Below are 23,128 nucleotides of genomic sequence, written 5' to 3'. Positions count from 1 at the left end.
GTTTGTTTGCCCGTACCTTTGTGTCTTCTGGTGTTGGCGATGGTGTTTTCTGGTTGGGTGTTGATGGGGTTTGTTTGTTGCAGGACAATGGCCCTGCAGCTAGGTCTAAAAAAGGTTCTGCACATGTTGTGTCTTTCTCTAGTGAGATCTGTGAACTGTGTGGTCTAGTGGTAACAAAAGAGGATGAAGTACCCGCTTCTAATGAATATCTTGCTAGTTGTTCGTATGTCTGGGGTGTGTTTTCAAGGCTATAGGAATAGACCGCAGACACCACTGGGTGAAGCGGTAGTACCCTGAGCTCTGGACATTACCCTGATCACAGTGACGTTAACTGCGATCACCCCCCATCCTGCCAGACTCATTGTATATTTTACCAATAAATTTCTTTGTTATACCCACAATTGTATCCATCCATTGATGTTAGCGCAGGTTTCCTTACCTTTTTTCCTTGCATATCACTAGGAGGGGGCCTCCCTTCATTTGGGTTACCTGCAGCTGCACTAGTACACATAAATCAGAGCGCCAGTCCCACTTTCTTGTTCTGCTACAATACCTCGAGGCCTTGGTCTGCAGCGCACTATTTATGGGGATACTAGACATCAGAACACATAGGGACATACGAGCCACTCAAGTCTTCCAAGACATAGACACCACCACTACCGCACATCTCAATGGGTCCAAATTCTGTGACACATTTTTACAACTTGAGAAATTAGTTGGGAAAGAATCCAAATTGTGGTGGGACAGTAAGACTTTACAATGGTACATGACAAACAACCTAATACCGAAGGGACTCAGAATCAAAAAATTACCGACGCATCATCTAGATGACTTAGGATTTATGAAACAGTGGGAGTGCATCATACATGAATGTTCCACTAGACTAACCCAACTGATAATTGACACACATACCTCAGAGATACAAACCATCAACGACGAGATACAGAGACTAAATGAGGGCTTGGACATTTTCAGGGACAACCCGGATTTTGTATAATTAGAAAACCTTTCCAAACAGAGACTCCTGAGGGACGAGACCAACATTATTAATATTAAAAAAAGTAAAATACTGAGAGACAAAGTAGGAAAGAAGAAAGACAAGACCCACATAAAAAGACATAAAACCAAAACCAGTGGGACAGGACACAAAACCCCAACTAAAACCAACACCCCAGTGTATAAAAGACTTAAATTGACATATCAACAATACATGACACAACTGCACACGGACAAAGACCAGCAACACAAAACACTAATAGAAGAAACTACCATTCACCCCGCTGATATTGACATTGAAAACATTAGTCTCAACGAGACTGGCAACACATCATTTTCTACCTATAGCCTTGAAAACACACCCCAGACATACGAACAACTAGCAAGATATTCATTAGAAGCGGGTACTTCATCCTCTTTTGTTACCACTAGACCACACAGTTCACAGATCTCACTAGAGAAAGACACAACATGTGCAGAACCTTTTTTAGACCTAGCTGCAGGGCCATTGTCCTGAAACAAACAAACCCCATCAACACCCAACCAGAAAACACCATCGCCAACACCAGAAGACACAAAGGTACGGGCAAACAAACGCAAGCTAGCCACACTAGACGAGGTTGTAGGGGAGGGAGATATAACAAAAAGAAACAAGACTCACAAAGCAGACAAGACAAAAAGACAGACAAAACAGACAAAACTGGAATTTTCAACCTCAGCTCCATGCAGCTTGAAACAAGACACACTACCCTCCTAGAAAAAGGACTTAAATTCGCTCCCACAGCCAGACTTAATAAATTCCAGACATACATAGACCTACATAAATTCACCAGGAAATTGTCACTAGCCAAATACTACAATAAACCACTTCCACACCACCAAAAAAAAGACACAACTCCAGACCCATACAAACACTCAGAACTTAAACCCAAGTCAAAATTTTACCCACAACACATGCGAGGCCACTTAGTGGACACTTTCGAAACATTAGTCACCAATGACATAGAAAACCTCAAATTAGAACACAAAACACCACTGAACCTAACTAAAACAGAACGCGAAACACTCAAAGAACTAAAAGAGAACAGCCAGATTACAATCAAACCAGCAGATAAGGGGGGGGGTATAGTACTTCTGGACACATCAGACTACAACCTAGAATGCAACCGGATTTTGTCAGACAAAAACACATACGAGATACTACATACAAACCCAACACAGATGTACCAACAAGAACTCAAAACCCTCCTCAGCAGAGGATACGATTTAGGCATCCTAACAGATAAAGAACACCAATTCATTGACAACAATAATCCTACCATTCCAGTTTTTTACTATCTTCCAAAAATACACAAAGACACACACAAACCACCGGGCCGACCGATAATATCAGGGATCAATTCACTTACATCAAATCTTTCACAATACATCGACAGATTTCTCCAACCATACGTACAACAACAGCAATCATACATCAAGGACACCACAGACATCCTCAGAACACTGAAAGAAATAACATGGGAAGAACAATTCTGGTTATGCACAAGTGATATTACATCACTTTACTCCGTCATAGGGCACAACCAAGGTCTAGATGCCATACAATACCAGTTACAACAAGACAATACAATACCACCAGAACAGATACAATTCATCCGTGACTGTATAAAACACATCTTAGAACACAACTACTTCTGGTATGACGACAAATACTACAGACAGACGACAGGTACCGCCATGGGTACTAGATTCGCCCCGAGCTTCGCCAATCTCTTTATGAGCACATGGGAGGACACTAACATCTGGTCCAAAGGGGAGCTCGGGGAGAATCTAGTACTCTGGCGTCGCTACATAGACGACATCATTTTCATCTGGCGAGGCAACGAAGATAGCCTCAGAACCTTCACAGACAAACTTAACACAAATGACAATAACCTATTATTCACCACACAGTACAGTAAAACGGAGGTAAATTTCTTGGACTTAACCATTTTCATTAAAAATCAACAGCTGAACACCAAAATTTATCAGAAACCGGTAGACGTAAACAGCTACATACTTTCCACCAGTAGCCACCATCCAAACTGGCTGATGAGCATACCCCTCAGCCAGTTCCAGAGAGTGAGACGTAACTGCACCGATATTGAAGATTACCACACACAAGCAGAACACATGAGCAAACAATTCCTGGAAAAAGGGTACAAACAAGAAAACATCAAAGAGGCCTACAATAAAGTAGAACTGATGAATAGGGACCTCTTACTTGAATATAAAAACAAAACAATAGAGACAGACAACAAATACAAGCTTTCATTCATTACACAATACAACAAGGACAATAGGCAAATACAAAAAATCTTAAACAAACATTGGCATATCCTTCTCCAAGACGAAACATTAAACGACATACTAACACAAAGACCCAGAATCACATACAGAAAAGGGACAGACCTCAAACAACAACTCACACATAACCATATCAAAAATACACAGACAAATACAGAACAGAAAGGGTTCTATTATTGCGGGACATGTAAATACTGCATTAAAGGCCACAGATCAACCAAAAGACGTGAAGAATTCAAATCCAACACAACAGGAGAATTCCACAAGATCACAGACCACATATCCTGCAACCACACGGGAGTGATATATTTGGCCAGCTGCCCGTGTGGTCTCCAATATGTAGGCAGAACGATCAGAAAACTTAAAACCAGAACAGCAGAGCACATACGTAACATCATTAAAGGTAAAGAGACACATAGTTTATCCCAACATTTCAAAGAAAAACATGACAGCAACCCTGACGGTCTAGACGTGATAGGGATCAAATTAGTCAAAAAAAACTGGAGGGGTGGGGACTATATTAAGACAATCAATAAAGAAGAATTAAAATGAATGTATATACTGAAAACACTGACCCCCAGAGGACTGAACATCGACAACGAAGTCAGATCCATTAGCTTACTCTAGTAAGCTCCTTTTTTCCCACACCCTTTTTCTCCATAGTATGGGCAAATAGCCCCAGTCAAAGATGGCCGCTACCATTCACATACTCACCAGCTCCTGTGAGTAGAATCACTAGCGTTATTAATAAACCAGTAACCACACCAACCTGCTATCCTTATGAGGTGAAACAATCATCACCACACATGCTCCCACCCGCAATATCCCCCCTTCATCCAAAACAACCGCACAAAATACTGTATGGGCACTTTGCCCTCAACCATCATGGCCGCCAAGCACTCGTCACCTGACTTCCAATAGAGGTGAAATACCCTCCCCAATCCATGAACTACAATCATCATTGCTTCCTGAAGAAGACCCAGCGGGTCGATACGCGTTGGAGCTGCACCAGCACATCTCACAAAAGTCTCCTCTCCTCTGAGAGTTTGAGCGCGTGTCTTTCCGCCGACACAACACTCCCGCTGCCCGTTTTCCAGCGGCCCCGGGGAGTGTGTACCACCGGCGTTTGCAGAGACACGGAAGGAACTACAACTATTTCCAGCAACGCCGCATGTTGCACACATCCACACGGGACGTACGTTTGAACTACACCGAGGGACGTCTACAGGGTTAAAAGCCGGAAGGTATCAGGTAAGTGTGTCAGTGCACCACCGGGGGTGCTAGGGACGCCAGCCCCTGGTGCCACGGCAGCACTTGCCAAGACCTATAAGACTTTTGTGCTGAATTCCATCTCCGCCCCCCTTACGCCACCTCCACTGTGCAACGGACAACTGAAGTGCATGTTTGGACATTTGTGCGGGACCGCATCCACTTACAATCTGGGGAATAGACCGCAGACACCACTGGGTGAAGCGGTAGTACCCTGAGCTCTGGACATTACCCTGATCACAGTGACGTTAACTGCGATCACCCCCCATCCTGCCAGACTCATTGTATATTTTACCAATAAATTTCTTTGTTATACCCACAATTGTATCCATCCATTGATGTTAGCGCAGGTTTCCTTACCTTTTAACCCTGTCTTTTACTCTACGTTTATTGCTGGAATGTAACAGAGGATGTACAGTCGCTGGTGACCATATTGCCAGTGATGGGATTTATCGCCGGGTGCGTGCTCCCGTTTTCAGCCCCGTTATAATCGCTGGTCGCAGGAGCTTGCTCCTGCGACCAGCTGATTACCTCTGCGGCTCCCCCCGGCAGAGGTTTCTTTTCATCAGCGACCATCTCTGGCGCAGTGGCACAAGATTCAAAGGGGTTCATTTCCCCCCTTATTGGTACTGCAAATGGGAACAATGTCTCCCCCTCAATTCGGAGCCCCTCAGCAATACTGCAAAGGGAGACATTGTACCCTTCAGCAACTGACCCAAGACCCTGCTGGGCCCCTACAACAGGCATGGTTAATTTCTTATAAGAGTTCCATTTGCCCATCGTGAGTTGGACAAAGGCAAAAGTGACAGTATAGACCAGGCATGGCCAAACTGTGGCCCTCCAGCTGTTGTGAAACTACACATCCCAGCATGCCTTGCCATAGTTTTAGAATTCCCTAATAGCAAAACTGTGGCAAGGCATGATGGGACTAGTGGAGGGCCATAGTTTGGCCATAAAAAGTGTCTTATTCTACCAGAGGCCAAGACAAGGGCGCCTCGGTATGAGCTGATTTTCTAAAGGAAGCTGGTGTTCAATTATAGGGTTAGTCAAACCCTACCAATGGTGTACTAGGAAAAATGAGGAGAACAGCGCTTCTTTTGCTCTTCAGCAAAAGAAGCGCTGTTCTCCTTCTTCTTGTTTTTCCATAGTGTGGCCATGCCTGGTATAGACTAACAGCTTCTTAAATTGTCCACGTGGCCATACCCCTCCTAAGCTGAATGAGCGTCAAAAGTTTTTGCCCAAACTTGCACTTAGTCCATGGGGCATTGGCCAACAAGAAGCAGCAGCAGAGAGGTCCAAGATACTTATCAGTGCCCTTTGCTTATTCTTGTAAGGGCCACCCCAAGACTAACCATTGCAATAACGAAACAAACATTTTAGAAAGTTCATTATTTTCAGCAATACATAACTATAATGCATTAAGGGGCTGATTCTGAGTTGGATGCACACAGGACTGCATTCGATTTTATAAAAACCGGGAAGTCTGCCTGCAATGTCTTGAGATGGCTCGTTCCTGTCTTGGAGCATCATTAGATGCCCATTAGAATTTTCACCAGTCCTATAGCAAGAGCAGTTTCTTCATATGAGTATCAGCCCAGAAAGAGAACCATAGCTCATCAAGGCAATGAGCCATTGGATTGCTATAGTATTTGCCTATCTCCTATAGGCATCTAGGGGGGTATGCAATCTCCCGCAGCTATTTCCGATGGTGGAAATAGCGACAGGGCACTATTCAATGCTGTTTTTACCGACAACATTAAAGAGGGATTACGACAGAACAGGCCCGACTTCAGAAGTTGTCGGGTCCGTTTTGCCGATAACGGCCGTGGATTGCTGCGATCCCGGCCGCAGATCAACAATCCACGGTCGTTTACTCAGACACGCCCACTTTTTTACCGATCGACAAACGGGACATTGAATCCCGTCTGCCAATTTGCTGTCGGACAAAATGCAAACGGGCCAGGATGATGGCTGACGGGAGGGATCGACAGCAGTGATCCGGGATTGCATACCTTCCCTAGGTTGCAATCATCTTGCATACAGTCACGGATTGACCATATACAGGACCATTCCGTCAGGGAAGCATTCCACATTCCTCATGTATTTTTGTTCCTGGTTTCCGGGACAGAACTTTTGTTCCACTAACAGTCTTGTGGCCAGCTCACAGGTCATTGGTCAGGAAATCAATCTAATAACTACTTTCACTTAAATACAAGTTGTTCCAATAACATTTGCAACACATTATTGCATGACAGGATATTACCTCATGAGACTAATGGTGAAACATTTTATCTTTTTAGTATTTTCTGTACAGTATAATAATTTAGTAGTCGTTATTTAATAAGCCATGGAGACAACAAATGTGTAATACCCCTTTTCCACTAGAAAAAATATTGCTAGTGGAAATGCAAAATCCTGGGTCCAGGGGCAGTGGAAATGGGTAACCCGGCTCCCGTTCACTTCAATATAGAAGCCACCGCTGGGCAATGCTCTCATCTCCCATTGCTGCCTGCCTCATGATGATGTCACCCGTCCGGCTTTATGCCGGGGCAGGGTGCCAGTGGGAAAGGGTTTGCAAGCCTAGTTGTACCCGGGTACAAAATCTAGCCGGCTTGCAAGTGGAAAAGTGGTATCAATGAGGTGCTCTAAATAATGGGAGGGAGAATTGTGTACTGGTGAGAATGGTGCATATCAGATGGGCATTACATTACAACCCCTTAACTGCTAATTACTGTAAAACTGTAGCACTTCCACCCACAGGAACCCATAGCTGATTTTGGGAGTGATATATTACAGGTGAAGGTGTTGCCCACAACAGCCACACAGATTCTATCAATATAAAAAGTGCACTTGATCAATGCTAAAGCAAAGCTGATTGGTTGTTACTGGCAACTTCTCCACTGTTTTCAGCTGAATGGCATAACTCAAGAGTTCTCAATCCCAGTCCTCGGGACCCCACACAGTTCACGTTTTCCAGGTCACCCAGTAGGTGCACAGGTGCATTCATTACTGTATGACAATTTTTAAAAGATCCACAGGTGGAGATAATGATTTCACTTGTAATTCTGTGAGGAGATCTGCAAAACATGCACTGTGTGGGGTCCTGAGGACCGAGTTTGAGAACCTGTGGCATAAATGAAAGCTAGAAGCTCATTGGTTGCTGCTGAAAACCTACATCATACCTCCCAACATGACCCATTCCAGGAGAGACACAATGCTCTGTTTCTGGACTTCTCTCTTACTTTATGATTGGCATTACCTGGGGTGAAACACCTTTCTTATCAATAACCTGTTTTAAACAAGTGTTGCCAATCACAAATTAAGGAAGAAGTCCAGAAACAGAGCATTGTGTCCCTCCTGGAGCGGGTCATGTTGAGAGGTATGACCTAAAGTTCACTTGTCTTCTTTAGAACGTTTGATACATCTCACCCTCTATGTCAGGCATTCCCAACCACGGTCCTCAAGGCACACCAACAGCGCAGGTTTTAGTGATATCCAGGCTTGAGCACAGGTGACTTAATTAGTACCTGAGTGATCCTGATTAAACCATCTGTGCTGAAGCCTGGATATCACTAAAACCTACACTGTTGGTGTGCCTTGAGGACCGTGGTTGGGAATGCCTGTTCTATGTTCTTATAAATGTTCCAAAAAAAAAACAGCTAGTGGTGATTGTGACAGTTGACAACTCTGATTCATAATTGTTCTTTGAAGATTTGTCCCTACAATAAGAATTCTTTCAAAGAGTGAGATTTATCAAAGCTCAGAGAGAGAGGAGGCGGTGAGATTTAAAGTGGAGAAAGATAAAGTAACCAACCAGTTTCTGTCATTTTAAAGGCATTTTGTTAAATCATGGTGGCGGGAGGTTGTTCCAGTGCAGGGGGGCAGCGCGAGAGATGTCTTGGACACGGGAGTGGGAGGAGGTGATTAGGTGAGAGGTCAGTCGGCGGTCACCGATGGAGCGAAGAGGACGGGAGGGAGTGTGGATAGAGATCAGTAAAGAGAGGTAAGGAGCGGTGGAGGAGGAGAGAGCCTTGTAGGTGGTGGTGAGGAGTTTAAAGAGAACTCGGAAAGGAATGGGGAGCCAGTGAAGAGATACACAGAGGGGGGAGGCGGAGGTAGAGCGGCGGGAGAGGAAGATGAGCCTAGCAGCAGCATTAAGAATGGATTGGAGAGGTGCGAGGCGGGTGAGAGGTAGCCCAGAGAGAAGGATGTTGCAGTAGTCAAGGCGGGAGATGACAAGAGAGTGAATGAGAATTTTGGTCGCGTCAGTGGAGAGGAATGGTCTGATGCGTGAGATGTTGCGTAGGTGAAAGCGGCAAGACTGTGAGAGAGCACGAATGTGGGGGGTGAAAGAGAGGGAGGAGTCAATGATGACACCGAGGCAGCGCGTTTGGTCCGTGGAGTTGATCTCGGTTTCACCAATGCTGATGGAGATAGTGGGAGAAGAGGGGATGTTCGGGGGATGGAAGGTTAGAAGTTCAGTTTTAGCCATGTTTAGTTTCAGGAAGCGTTGGGTCATCCAGGCTGAGATGGCCATGAGGCATTCGGAGACCTTGGACAGGAGTGATGGGGATAGGTCGGGGGAGGAGAGAAAGATTAGGGTATCATCAGCATAAAGGTGGTAATGGAAACCATAGGAGCTGATGAGGGTGCCCAGAGACAAAGCTTTGCAGACTGTTCTTGCACACTGTTTTCCTGGACGTCAGTGATCTAAGTTTTTACTCACATGACATTACCTAACATGCTAGTAGGAGAACAGTAACATAATACAAACGCGCCTACTACTGTGGTATCTATAGGAGAACAGTAACATAATACACACCTGCCTACTACTGTGGTATCTATAGGAAACCGTAACATAATACAAATGCGCCTACTACTGTGGTATCTATAGGAAACAGTAACATAATACACACGTGCATAGTACTGTGGTATCTATAGGGAACAGTAACATAATACACACGCGCCTACTACTGTGGTATCTATAGGAAACAGTAACATAATACACACCTGCCTACTACTGTGGTATCTATAGGAAACCAAAACATAATAGAAATGCGCCTACTACTGTGGTATCTATAGGAAACAGTAACATAATATACATGCGCCTACTACTGTGGTATCTATAGGAAACAGTAACATAATACACACGCGCCTACTACTGTGGTATCTATAGGAAACAATAACATAATATACAGGCGCCTACTACTGTGGTATCTACAGGGAACAATAACATAATATACATGCGCCTACTACTGTGGTATCTATAGGAAACAGTAACATAATGCACACCTGCCTACTACTGTGGTATCTATAGGAAACCGTAACATAATACAAATGCGCCTACTACTGTGGTATCTATAGGAAACAGTAACATAATACACACGTGCATAGTACTGTGGTATCTATAGGAAACAGTAACATAATATACATGCGCCTACTACTGTGGTATCTATAGGAGACAGTAACATAATATACACCTGCCTACTACTGCGGTATCTATAGGAAACAGTAACATAATATACATGCGCCTACTACTGTGGTATCTATAGGAAACAGTAACATAATACACACGCGCCTACTACTGCGGTATCTATAGGAAACAGTAACATAATATACATGCGCCTACTACTGTGGTATCTATAGGGAACAGTAACATAATACACACGCGCCTACTACTGTGGTATCTATAGGAAACAGTAACATAATACACACCTGCCTACTACTGTGGTATCTATAGGAAACCAAAACATAATAGAAATGCGCCTACTACTGTGGTATCTATAGGAAACAGTAACATAATATACATGCGCCTACTACTGTGGTATCTATAGGAAACAGTAACATAATACACACGCGCCTACTACTGTGGTATCTATAGGAAACAATAACATAATATACAGGCGCCTACTACTGTGGTATCTATAGGAGAACAGTAACATAATACACATGTGTCCACTACTGTGGTATCTATAGGAAACAGTAACATAATATACAGGTGCCTACTACTGTGGTATCTATAGGAAACAGTAACATAATATACATGCGCCTACTACTGTGGCATCTATAGGAGAACAGTAACATAATACACACCTGCCTACTACTGTGGTATCTATAGGAAACCAAAACATAATAGAAATGCGCCTACTACTGTGGTATCTATAGGAAACAGTAACATAATATACATGCGCCTACGACTGTGGTATCTATAGGAGAACAGTAACATAATACACATGCGCCTACGAATGTGGTATCTATAGGAAACAGTAACATAATATACAGGCGCCTACTACTGTGGTATCTATAGGGAACAGTAACATAATATACATGCGCCTACTACTGTGGTATCTATAGGAAACAGTAACATAATACACACGCGCCTACTACTGTGGTATATATAGGAAACAGTAACATAATATACATGCGCCTACTACTGTGGTATCTATAGGAGAACAGTAACATAATATTATAAATTGTATCCGTATGGAAATAAGGAATACATTTACAGTTAACCCTGTGATACATTTAAATAACAATTGTTTTAATTTAGTAAGGCAAAAATAGCTTTTGCAGATAAAACATATACTCAAAACATTATTATTATTATTATTATTATTATTATTATTTAAAAACTATACTATTACTGATACATGTATGAAGCATGGGGAAGCTGTTTGCATCTCAGGATACGGAAGTATAGAAGTGTTACACAAATTCCTGACAACTGTGCTGGGAATGTGCGCTCTGCATATACTGTAGGAACAGCAACCTGTTGTCTGTCACGTTATGTCAGAATGGACGGAGGGGACAGTACCAGCAGGTAACTCACCTTGATTAATCTTAGCCACAAGCTGCTGCCTTGCTAGGATCCTGCTCATCCTATAAGGTGACCTCCTCCTCTTGTCATAGCACATATAGTACTCCTGGCTCTCAGGTGACCCCGAATTTAAACGCTTACAGCCTGATGCTGGGGTGAGTGGCTCCTGTACCCACATCATGGCTTTTTTGAAAGAAAAGTAATGAAGGTCTCTCCAATCCCACTGGATATTATTTTCCCACCCAGATTCTGCTTGTTATAATGAAAGGGAGCTGATAATGCAATAGAACTGGAAAGGGAAAGTCGTCAAGTACAAGAGGAGTGCCAGTAGCTACAATTCCAGGATTCCAAGAAAGCCACATGACCAGCGGAGGCCAATCACAGCCTGCTGGTGATGTAAAAGTACACAGTGCTGAAGCAAAGTCCTGTCAGGCATGTTTAATCTTCACAAATGCACATATTCTAATGACATACCTCAGAGCTGACTAAGCAATGAGCATCTGTGCTGAGGCTGAGAGGCGACTGGGAAACACCTATTCATAGCCACAAAAGAATTCCCACTGTGTAGCATTCCCTGCCCTGCAGCAACAACTTTGTGTCTCTTTTAAATTGGGGTCAAATATGGCTGCACTTCTGTTAGCAAAACTGTAAATGTTGTTGCTATTATTATTATTTTTTATTCTTTATTTATAAAGTGCTTTATATAAAGGGGTTCCTATCTCAAACTACATCCAATGACATGGAAGGGACAGATGGGATACATATGAACGACCGGCAGCAGGGATTGGCAGAAGTTAGAATACCCACCTGAAGGAGGGAATACTGGCAGGGGTCAGGCAAGTATACTCAACTGCCCCTCCTAACCCTCTTTCCTGCAGCCTCACTCCCCCAACAACCTGACCCTAACCCCCCTACCTCCCCCGCAGCCTGACCCTAACCCCCCTCCCAACCTCCCCTGCAGCCCGACCCTAACCCCCTCTCCCTCCCCCTTATCCTGACCCAAACACCACCCTTCTAGGAGCCTAACCCCCCCCCCCCCATCCCTGTGATGCTAACCTGCCCCAGTCCGAAGTCTGGCGCCGGTATTCCAATTTACTTCGGGATTCAAGAACCTCTCATGTTAGTTGGGATGCTGTCTTCAGTATAGTGGATGCCAGCACCCTGACTGCCGGAATGCCGAATGCATCCCGGAAAGATGCCTCTGACCACAGGAGCTTACACTCTTTGGGCTTATGAAATAAAACGTTTCATCAATATTTAAAATGACTGCATATACAGGATATAGTTCTGTGCGTAGTCACTGCAGTGTGAGGCGCATCAATCACACAGTGAGGCTTATGGGTGACCGGTGCCAGGCTAAGTGGTAATAAAAGAGAACAGCTCATGCTGTGACTATGCCCCCACAGTAAACAGTGCAAATCCCGTGGGCAGCAGCTGCACTTCTGACATTTTCCTATCATGAGCGCAGAGCTGACGGGAAACAATGACCATTCTGGCTGTGACACTAATAACACTGAGCGCAGTTCTTAAAGGTGTTGTCCAACTTTAGATGACTTTATCTAATGGTTTGCTCTGCATGCACCATCCTATGAGATTTACAGAATATATACAGTATCTGTACCAGATTGAATGCCCGTACACACTGGGCTTTAAGCACAGATCAGTCAGCACACATCACTGACACACATGCGATGCACCAGCGATCTGTGCTGGGAATTTGACTACATTTTGACAGCACGCAGGAATCGCGCATTGCCGTCGCTATGGCCTGTACACACAGAGCGATCTGTGCTTACATTGTAAGCGATCAAGGCAGATTGCTTAGAAAATAGCCCAAAATCGCTACGTTTTGGGCTATAAATTCCATCTGCTCTATGTAATTGCTCTTGTTGCCTATGGATACAACACAAAGCTGCTTTCTGTGTATAGTGTTCTAATCTGAACACCCTAGAAAGCAGAAACTCTAACTCTAGAAAGCATGTCTAATGAGCGGAAGCAGTAAGGTGGGTGGATCATCTCTGGGAAGCCCCCCCCCCCCCCACCTTGAGAACGAAGTCGGACGTTTGCAAGTTGATTGACAGGTGCGCAGTGGTGGGGTCAGTGCGCCATTGTTTTCTGAGTTTGCCCCGGAAAACACAGACATTGCCGGCCGTTGGGAGGGAGGGCTGCTGACTTCAGCATCAGCCTCCTTCTACCCACAGCCATTCCAACACTGAGTAAAAAATAAAAACTATAAAAAAAATAGAAACTGGCTCCAGGTCTCCTGGCACAGGGGACGTGGGCTCATAGGGACAGCCTAGGATCAGGGACTCTGCTGACGGCTCAGGGCCGCTGACACTGTGCGTCAGATAAATCACATGTGATTTATCTGACGCAAATTGGATATATAAAGCGGCACATCAAGTGTCAAATTGTATGTAGGTCTCCTGGGAAGCTGCCGGGGAAGTTCAAGGGAAATCAGATGCAATTTACAGGTCAGATAAATCTTACTAGTGTATGGGGGCCTTAAGACTAGACTAACCATTCACTGGTTAGCGATTGCTAATGGTCTCCCCCCCGGCTGCAAAATCATGGGAACTCTGGCGGGGAGGTGTTTACCTGATCGCTGGGCTGTGAACATTCGCAGCCCAGCAATCAGGCCCTTTGTTTTCAATAGTGTAATCATCATCATCATCATCACCGCTGCTATTACTAGATTTACACAGCTGAATCCTGAGTAACAAACACATATAAAAACTCATTTGGGTTTGTTATAAATTTGACCAAATCTAAAACAAAATCAGAATAGGTTCTGTATATAAAGAGCACCTATCGGCTACACTTTAGCAATTTCCTGGGCTGCACCATTACATCCCAGAGGATGCTGACATCATTGTGCCCCAGTGACATGTATAATCACCATTCTCATGGATAAATGCTTAGATCACTATAGGAGTGCAGGCAAAGGGCACAGATTCATCAGCGACTAGAACTGAGGCAGGCACAATGTGACAGGATGGCCATTTGCATCTGTATGATCACAAGCTGGTGCCACAGGCATTTCATCCTGTATCCTTTGTATCCTTTGATTCTATTATCACTCTCAATTTTATCACTTTTGAAGCAGCTTAGTGCATCTGGCCCTAGGAACCAATGTCACATGGTCTGAGGAGATTGCTGCATGCTGATGAATATGGGTTTACCTCACAAACAGTCTGAATGCACTGTGGGCCTAATTCTTATTTGTACGCAATGCCCGATTATCATACAACAGGGCGAATATTGGCAGACTGCACAATGTGCAAAGTGTTGCTTTGATGAGGGTTTCATGTATCGTGTAAGAGTGATTGCCAGAATGGATCATGTGACATAGGCCAGTATTCAATGAGAAAAGTTTGCCTTGTTTTATGGCGAGTTTGTGCTATTTTCGCGTTGGAAGGAGCATTTTGCTCTCCAAAAGTGAACCACCCTATTCAATGTGATATTTTCGCCGTCTTTTTAAGTGATTTTCGCCGTGTCTCTCCGTGTAGCAATTCTCCATCTTTTCATGGAGAACTGGAATGTGAACTTTTAAACTAAAATTTTTTTTTTTTTATTTTGGTGTAAAAAAATCAGGATTTTTTTTCTGTGAACGGGCATGTTATTATTCATGTGCTTATAGCACATGAATATATATTTAATTTAAAAAAAAAAAAAAATTTTTTTTACACAGAGCAGCCAGCAGGGGGCCGGAGCTCTCGAGCCGCTCATTAGATATTCATATATTCACTGCATCCGATCATTACATATGCACGATCGGGTGCAGTGAATACTGGGTCCCCCGCTGGCTATAGGGGGGGGGGGGCAGCTTGTGCTGCCTGGGTCCCGGGGAGCCCACCTACCCTCCACATATGTTCTGGGGCAGCCAGGGAGACTTTAATCTCCCTGGCTGCCACCGTCCCCCGGCTCCCTGCCAGCTCCCTGCCGCTGCAGGGGTTAAGACTCGCCGCGAGTGGCGGCGAGTCTTAACCACATTGAATAGTGGGAGCAGGAGTGGCAGCGAGCGCTCCGGAACAGGGCGAGTGCATGGCGAGAGAAAAAATCACGGAGAATTATTCTCGTTGAATACTGCCCATAAAGGTGCATGTAGGTCTGAATTAATACTGAATACTTCTATACAGAAAATATATATTTATTTAAAAGTTAAGGTACTTGTTTCCTAGCACTGCGCCCATCGTTATAATGGCATGCGATGTGACCAATGCGATGGACCTGATTTTACATAGGAAACAATGTTAAATGGCCCCCCATACCCGATTTTTGATTATATACCCACCCTGATGGGTCATTTGTATGTCAAATGCCCCCCCATTGTTAACGCCACCCCACGATGAATGCCAACCTGAAGTGTGGCGAGCGCAGCCACCGAGCCAGAAGCGTGGCGAGCGCAGCGAGCCCCGCAAGGGGACGGGTAATACCTGTGAAGTAATGCGCGTCCCCGCGCCATGCTTCGGGCTCGGTGGCTCGCTGCGCTCGCCACACGATATAATATTGACTCCTTGCCGACGTGGATAGTGGGGGTATGAAAAGGTTGGAGGACGCATACCGCCGCCCCTCGCGGGCTCGCTGCGCTCGCCACGCTTCGGGTTGCCGTTCATCGTGGGGTGGCATTAACAATGGGTGGGCATTTGACATATAATTTACCATTAGAGTGGGTATACAATTGAAAAGGGGGTCTGGGGGGCATTTAACAATGGGTCCAATGTAAAATCTGGTCTCAGGGACCATTTACATTGGTTCCAATGTAAAAATCGGGTCGGTCGCGTCGTATCACATCGCATGCGATTTGGTCGCATGCGATGCCATCGACCCGACTTTTCCGACCCGATGGCTTACAATTATAATCGGTGGCGCCGTGCTAGGAAACATATCATATGGCTCATATTTGAGCCATCATAACTAGGGCCCTTATTCTGAATCGAGCGGTACGGCCCGCGTGCGGCCGTACCGCCGATGTTTTCAGTCTGCACATGCGCAGAGGTCAATCTGCGCATGTGCAGCCCAATTCGCCGCAGACGTAGTTCGTCCGCCGCAAAGGGGGCGTATAGGGGCGTGAGGGGCTTCATACCCTCATTTCCCTATGAATACGCCCAGCGTTTCATGGGCGTTCCCATGCAAACGCGGGGCGTATGCATGCTAATGAGGGTATGACGCCAGTGATGGGGGCGGAAAGCTGACGTCGCCGGATGTCAGCTCTCAGCCCCCATACAAGCTATCACACGGACGATTGTCCGTGTGGTCTCAGCTTGCGGGACCTGGTGGGGCGTGCGGCCCTGCCTTCGATGGTCGCCGACCATCGAATGCAGGGGGCAGCTCCCACCATGGTGGAGGCGTACGCCCCACCATTTTCTTGCGGATCGCCAGCCGTCCGTGTACGGACAGCCGTGGCGATCCGTATAGTAGGCGGGGATTGGTTGGTGCGGCCGGAGCCCCGTATGCGGCTCTGGCCGCACCGATCAGAATAAGGGCCTAGGTGTGTACGGCAGCCGGGCTGAAAGATTAGAGACTTTCAGCCCATCTGACCGCCTGCTCCCTCCCCCTGCTCCCCGGTGCTAAAGCACACTCACCACCCGGATGACTGCGCCGCTCCTTCCGCCACTCCCTCCACTGCTATCTCCCCCTGCATCCCAGCCCTGGCGCACGTTGCATACTGACACCATCAGGCCGCTTTTCTCCACATGGAGCCCTGCTGTTCCCCCGCTCACAGCCCGTCAAATGACCTGCCCCCCCCTCCTCCCTGTACACTCTGCCGTGCTCCACAAGGAGCATTCACTGCCCACCAATGATTTATTTATTAGGCAGTAATCTATACATAGCTAGCACATGCCAGCAATGTATATATTACAGGAATCACTGCCACCAATGAATTAGTTATTAGCCAGTAATATATACATTGCTGGCATATGCATGCAATGTATATATCACTGGCACCACTGCCACCAATGACTTAGCCAGTAATATATACATAGCTGGCACATGCCGGCAATGCATACATTACTGGCACCACTGCCCACCAATGCAACTAATAAGCCAGTGATATATACATTGTTAGCACAGCAGGTTAGAGCGGCTTTCAGCTCAAAGCCGCCAAGTGTATATGGCCTGGCAACATCACCGAGAAAGCTGTTCATCTGCTGGTTATAACAGCAGATGAGTGGCTTTCAGGATGGCTTTGCATAGCGCTGCGCTATGCAACGCCATCCTCCCCCCCTCCGTCGGCGCCAGGCAGGGGGAAAGCCGCTCAGTGTGTATGCACTGAGCGGCTTTACCCCCAGCGAGGATAGCGATCATCACTGTCCATACACGCTGGGCATAGTCACCCAGTGTGTATGGACTTTGCCAAAATCTTTGATAGATATATCTTTCATCAAAGTAGTGCGTACACACTGAGCTATTTTACCCAAAGAGCAAGAGATTTTCAGTAGGCGAAAGACTTTGCTGAAAATCTTTCATTATAAGGCTATTTACATAATGGGCAGGGTTTGAATTCCAAGGGTGGGAGCAGCGGCCATTTTATTTCAGTGCATTTCTGTTCTTGTGCCACTGGCCACCAATGTTAATAAATGTGCCGCTAAGGTATACATCGCTGGCCTGCGCCAGTGATGTATACATCACCAGCTCATTATTTTACATTGGTGGGCAGTGGCGCTGGTAATGTATACATTGCTGGCCTGCGCCAGTGATGTATACGTCACCAGCTCATTTTTTTACATTGGTGGGCAGTGGTTTGCTGGTAACTACTAGCATAATATATAAAACATTGGTGTACAGTGTTAATATGTGCTGCTGATGTCAAGCTAGATGGGGACCAGGGGAGGGAACCAGTGCCACTGAGCGGCTGATATCAAACTGGACGGGGACGGGTGACAAGGGGACAGGGGGAGGGAGCAAGTGCCGCTGATCGGCTGGTCAAGCAAGTGCCGCTGAGCGGCTGTTCGGGGACCGGGGACTGAGACAAGGGGGAGGAAGCAGGTGCCGCTGAGCAGCTGATCGGGGACCGGGGGAGGGAGCAAGTGCCGCTGACTCTGAGCGGCTGATCAAGCAAGTGCCGCTGAGCGGGATCCGGGGAAGGGAGACAAGGGAGCAGGGGGAGGGAGGCCAGGCCAGCAGCATTTCATCTTTGGGCCATCATCGCTCGGCGCATACACACTGAGCAATGATGGTTCCAAAATGAACCATAATCGTCAGGAATGCTGGTTTCACCAGCAGATTAACCACTTTCTTAGCGATGATGCGGGAGCACGCATCATCGCTAGTCAGGGATCTCTGGCCCATACAGCTGAAAATCGTCAAATATGTATGGGCCTTTAGTGCATCTGGCCCTTCCTGTGAGTTTATATTTGCCTTCTCTTATACAATCGCTTGCTCCTCATTACCTGCAATGTTCAATTTTGATCTTTTTAGGTATAGGCTGTAAATATGTACACTTAAGGGGCCTACACATGCAGCGACAATGCTGAGCATTCCGAGTGATGCTAGATCACCCAGAACCCTCAGCAAGATCGCTCAGCGATGCGTCAGCAGTGTGCTGAGGATCTCCTGAGGCCAATGATCTCTGTTGATATTAATCGCCAGGGCGATAGCGCTATCGTTTTACCTCTACACACAGAGCGATGTATGGGCATTTTCTGTGCAATGTAGTTAAATTAAGTAACATCGCTCAGAAAATGGCCTGACATCGCTATGTGTGTAGGCCCCGTAAGATCACTGCCAATATATGTATTTTCCATCATAATACAGTCTTATCATTGTTTTTCCACATCCCATTTGTGGCTTCAGTACTTGCGAAAGCTATAAAGTGACAGAGGGCTGTTTATTGGGTTGGAAAGTTTCCTGATTAAGAACAACAAGACAAAAGGTTAGTTGCACAACCGCTGAGTCAGTCTAATGATCACTTCTTGACTTTGGGTCCTAGACCTGCCATCCAGATGTTATTATAACATGATTTAACTATGGACAAATTATAACATCTCGGAACATAAAATAAGAACATTTTCTTATCCTATTTATTAACTCATTAATGTCAGATAGTGAAAGTTTTGTTAAGTACGGTACAGTTGTTCCTTCATATTCACTGAACATGTGAAGATAATTTGCTTAATTCAGCCTCACACATGGGCCCTCATTCTGATCTGATCAGAACGGGGACTCTGGGCATGCACATGGTCTAGTATGTGAGTCAACTAAACGACGCCTGGGCGGGAACAGGGCGGGCAGGTGACATCAGCTGCCCGCCCCCGGCACCCGCATCATGGCCAAATTACCATGGGAATGCCCAGCATTTTCAATAGAACACCCATGAAATGCTGGGCATTTCCATGGGCGTGACCCGTTCCTGCCGCCCCACTCCCGCACTGCTCCGTGCGAACAGGACAAAGACTATACAAGTCGCCACGTCTGTTCACAAACGGAGCCTGCACATGCGCATAAATGCTTGTGTGCATGCGGAGTAGCAAAACATCGCTCCCCTGTGCGAAGCCGCAGCGGAGCTCTCAGACCAGAATGACCTCCATAATGCATCCATGGACTTATGTCAAGAGCAGTGACACAGTACACATTGAAATGGAACAAGCATAGTCCAAAAGTTCTTTAATCAAACCAAGATGCATGTCAGTGGCGTAACTACTGTAAGGCAGCCCCAGCTGGTGCTTGGGGGAGCAAGCCACAGTGGGGTCTATGTGGGCGCCAGCACCCACTGGACGCACGGACATGCTGCTGCCTGCCACTGCCCACTGGCTGAGCACCGGAGGCGAGTCAGCCGCAACGCGGGTGCGGCCATGACAGAGACGACAAATTCCCCCCACTGATTCAATTGACTATACACAGAGCCGGCTATTGGCTTCTGTGTACAGGATGGGCGTGCTGGGGCGGTGGGGGGGGATGCGCCACAAACTTTTTGGCAGGGAGGAGCAAAATTTATAGTTACGCCACTGATGCATGCGAGTATGGACAAGGCATAATATTTGGGTTTATTTTTACTGTGCTGCACTGCACGTGCATTAACAATGTCAGTGAGTTAACTAGTTTCATAATAAAGATGCTGTTAAAGTCTCACTAAAACGACAACTCAATTGTATTTAGATGAGCTATCTCCTATATATAACATGATAGATCCTATATATAACATGATAGATCCTATATATAACATGATAGATCCTATATATAACATGATAGATCCTATATATAACATGATAGATCCTATATATAACATGATAGATCCTATATATATCATGATAGAATCATCTTCTGTGTTTTGCAGATTTGAATTTCTGCAAATTTCTGATGATGGCGTCAGATCATTCTGCGCTTGAGGTGCTCATGGAGTCGGGACAGCGGTGGACGAACAGCAAAAGACTTACCTTGTGAGAGTCTTAAATACAGCAGCTGTAATTCATACAAGTGAATTGATATGGATCTGGTGTACATTTGTTAGAATTGTCATTATTACTAGATCTTGGGATTCATATTCTTTTGCCCTATTGACAAGTGTTGCTATACACATATTGATCACTGAATTGTTGATACAGGTGTACAAACTGCCAGCACTTTTTATGGAGACAGACCTCACATGCCAGCGGATGGTATGTCAGCGCTTGTTATAGTGTATTCTGTATTTACATAGTCCAATATCATGACCGTTAACCAGTAAGAGAAAGGTGTGGATGGAACAAATTGAATTATGCTCGGAACACTGTATAATTCTTCCAAATTCCACAGAGTGAATGCACAAGACAGTGAATTATGGGCAGCACTTTGGCACAGTAAACAACATTACTGCATCACAGCATTATTATGGATTTAACCCCAACCAGGGCCCTATATGTGTGGAGTTTATTTGTTTTCCCTATATTTGCATGGGTCTCCGCTTAACACTGATTTTCTCTCACACAAAAAAAAGCATATCGGTAGGTTAGTTTGCTTCTGTCACATTTTATCCTAGTCTGTAAAAGGCTGCAGGTTTACCGGAGAAATTTAATCCTAATTGCTGGGCTACGAGATTTTGGATTGGGCGGATTATAAATGGCAGCTCAGAATTCATAGATTAGATGTCAGTAAGTGGGAGGAGACACTTGAGGTGAAGTTTACTGCGTGGCGAATGAATTGTTCTCATGTATACCAAACATACTTTGTGAAAGGTCACAGTATAAGGCTGTCATTGGTTGCTGAAAGCCTTTTGTAGTTACAGAAGCTATGATTTGCATTACATTAAGCTTGCTAATAGGATAGAATATCATTTTAAATACCATTTGTTAAGGTACAGTATAGGGAATTTGGGGTGCATTTTTGTTATTTCTGGTGGGCCTCTGAAAATTAAGGATCTTTACCCAAGTCACCAGGATATGGACCCTTGGTAAAAACCTGGCCAGGTCAGGGGTTAAAGTGGGCCAGAAGGGGGTGGAACTGTGTCGCGTCAGTTCAAAACTGGAGGCGGAACCGTTCTACCTCTGTCCGTCAACCGCATGTTGAACTCCAATGTCTGGTCAACCTCATCAAAGCAGCAGCAGCAGCGTTATCCCCTTTCCCCCTGCCCCGGAACTTGAATTGTGCAGAACATTGCTCCCATCCAGCCCGAAGGGCTAGCACTACACCAACAGTCATGTGGCTAGCCAATTGGAGCTCCCGTACTGGCAGCCAATCAGCCGGGGGGGGGGGAGAGACAAATAATCCAGGGTGGTCCAGTATTATGAGGCTAGGCTGTGCTGAGGAAAACTGCATTTCCTCACAGCCATGCAGCTCCTCCCCTCCAGAGTCCCAAATCTGCCACTGCATGCTGCCCAGGATCCTCCAGCCAAAGGGACAGATCTGCCAGATCTCTGCACAGCAAACATGAGCAATGTTTATATATCTGGCACTGTAAATGTGGACATTATGAATTTTAAGTGGCACTGTGAATGTGGACATTGTGTGTATAATTTGTACTGCTACTGTAGGCATTGTGTGTAAGGGGCACTACATGTGGTGCAATGACAATGTGATTTGTGGTCCTGCCCTTTTCTTGTAAGACCACACCAATTTTGTGCTGCATGCCTTAGGCGCGTGGTGGTAGTTCCACCCCCCTCTCCCAGACTACTTTAAGTACTGGTACAGGTGAACAATAAGAAGTAAAGTGTACATTTATACTATCACATTCCCAGTCCTGGCACCACTACTGCGCATGTGCCGCTTTCAAGCTGTACATGTGCAATGCAAAGACAGAGCAATGGGCACTGGGATCACCTCCAGCCGAGGTCTCTCTATGAGGGCGCTGCCCCATTCATGGTAACTGGCTAACTCTATCCAAAGATGCAACATCCAGATAGTGTATATGGCACATGCAGTGGGTTGGTGGTCCAGGACCAATTCAAATATATTTTAAGGGCAGAATTATCTTTATGAACAGGTCCAATTGCCACACATATATATATATATATATATATCTGTAGACCATCTGTATATATGCATCATTTTTAAAGATAAAGAAAGATCGTATTTGTAGCACTTTATTCCCCGCTGCCATCATAGCCAGTGAGAGAGGTAGTCATGGCAACGGGGACGCCTTACTGGGAGGGAAGATCGAGACCCGCCCACGTCCTTTGACGTAACTCTGCTGTTATTCTAAAAGCCGGAAGCCCTGTGCGTGTCACGGAGCCCCCGGAAATGCCGTCACCGGAGGCTCCGTGCGGATCACGGAGCTCCCGGACA

The 23,128-nt window shown here is 45.6% G+C and overlaps 1 protein-coding gene across 4 annotated transcripts in view; it reads right to left on the bottom strand.

The window, feature by feature from the left end:
* STARD13 (StAR related lipid transfer domain containing 13) overlaps window positions 1-23,128 on the bottom strand; it is a 290,895-nt gene that overhangs the window by 112,876 nt on the left and 154,891 nt on the right. Inside the window, exon 1 of one of the 4 annotated variants that reach the window (XM_083169804.1) lies at window positions 11,441-11,721. The exons of the other annotated variants lie outside the window; for them this stretch is intronic. Within the exon in view, the coding sequence (XP_083025930.1) occupies window positions 11,441-11,609 (169 nt within the window). The 5' untranslated portion in view covers window positions 11,610-11,721. Of the gene's footprint in view, window positions 1-11,440; window positions 11,722-23,128 lie in introns of those variants that run through there. 4 annotated transcript variants of the gene reach the window in all.

The sequence above is a fragment of the Crinia signifera genome, chromosome 2 (assembly GCF_055691185.1).
Source record: "Crinia signifera chromosome 2, ASM5569118v1, whole genome shotgun sequence".
NCBI lineage: Eukaryota > Metazoa > Chordata > Amphibia > Anura > Myobatrachidae > Crinia > Crinia signifera.
Note: the sequence above shows the minus strand (reverse complement) of the source record. Positions and strands in the feature narration are given on the sequence as shown.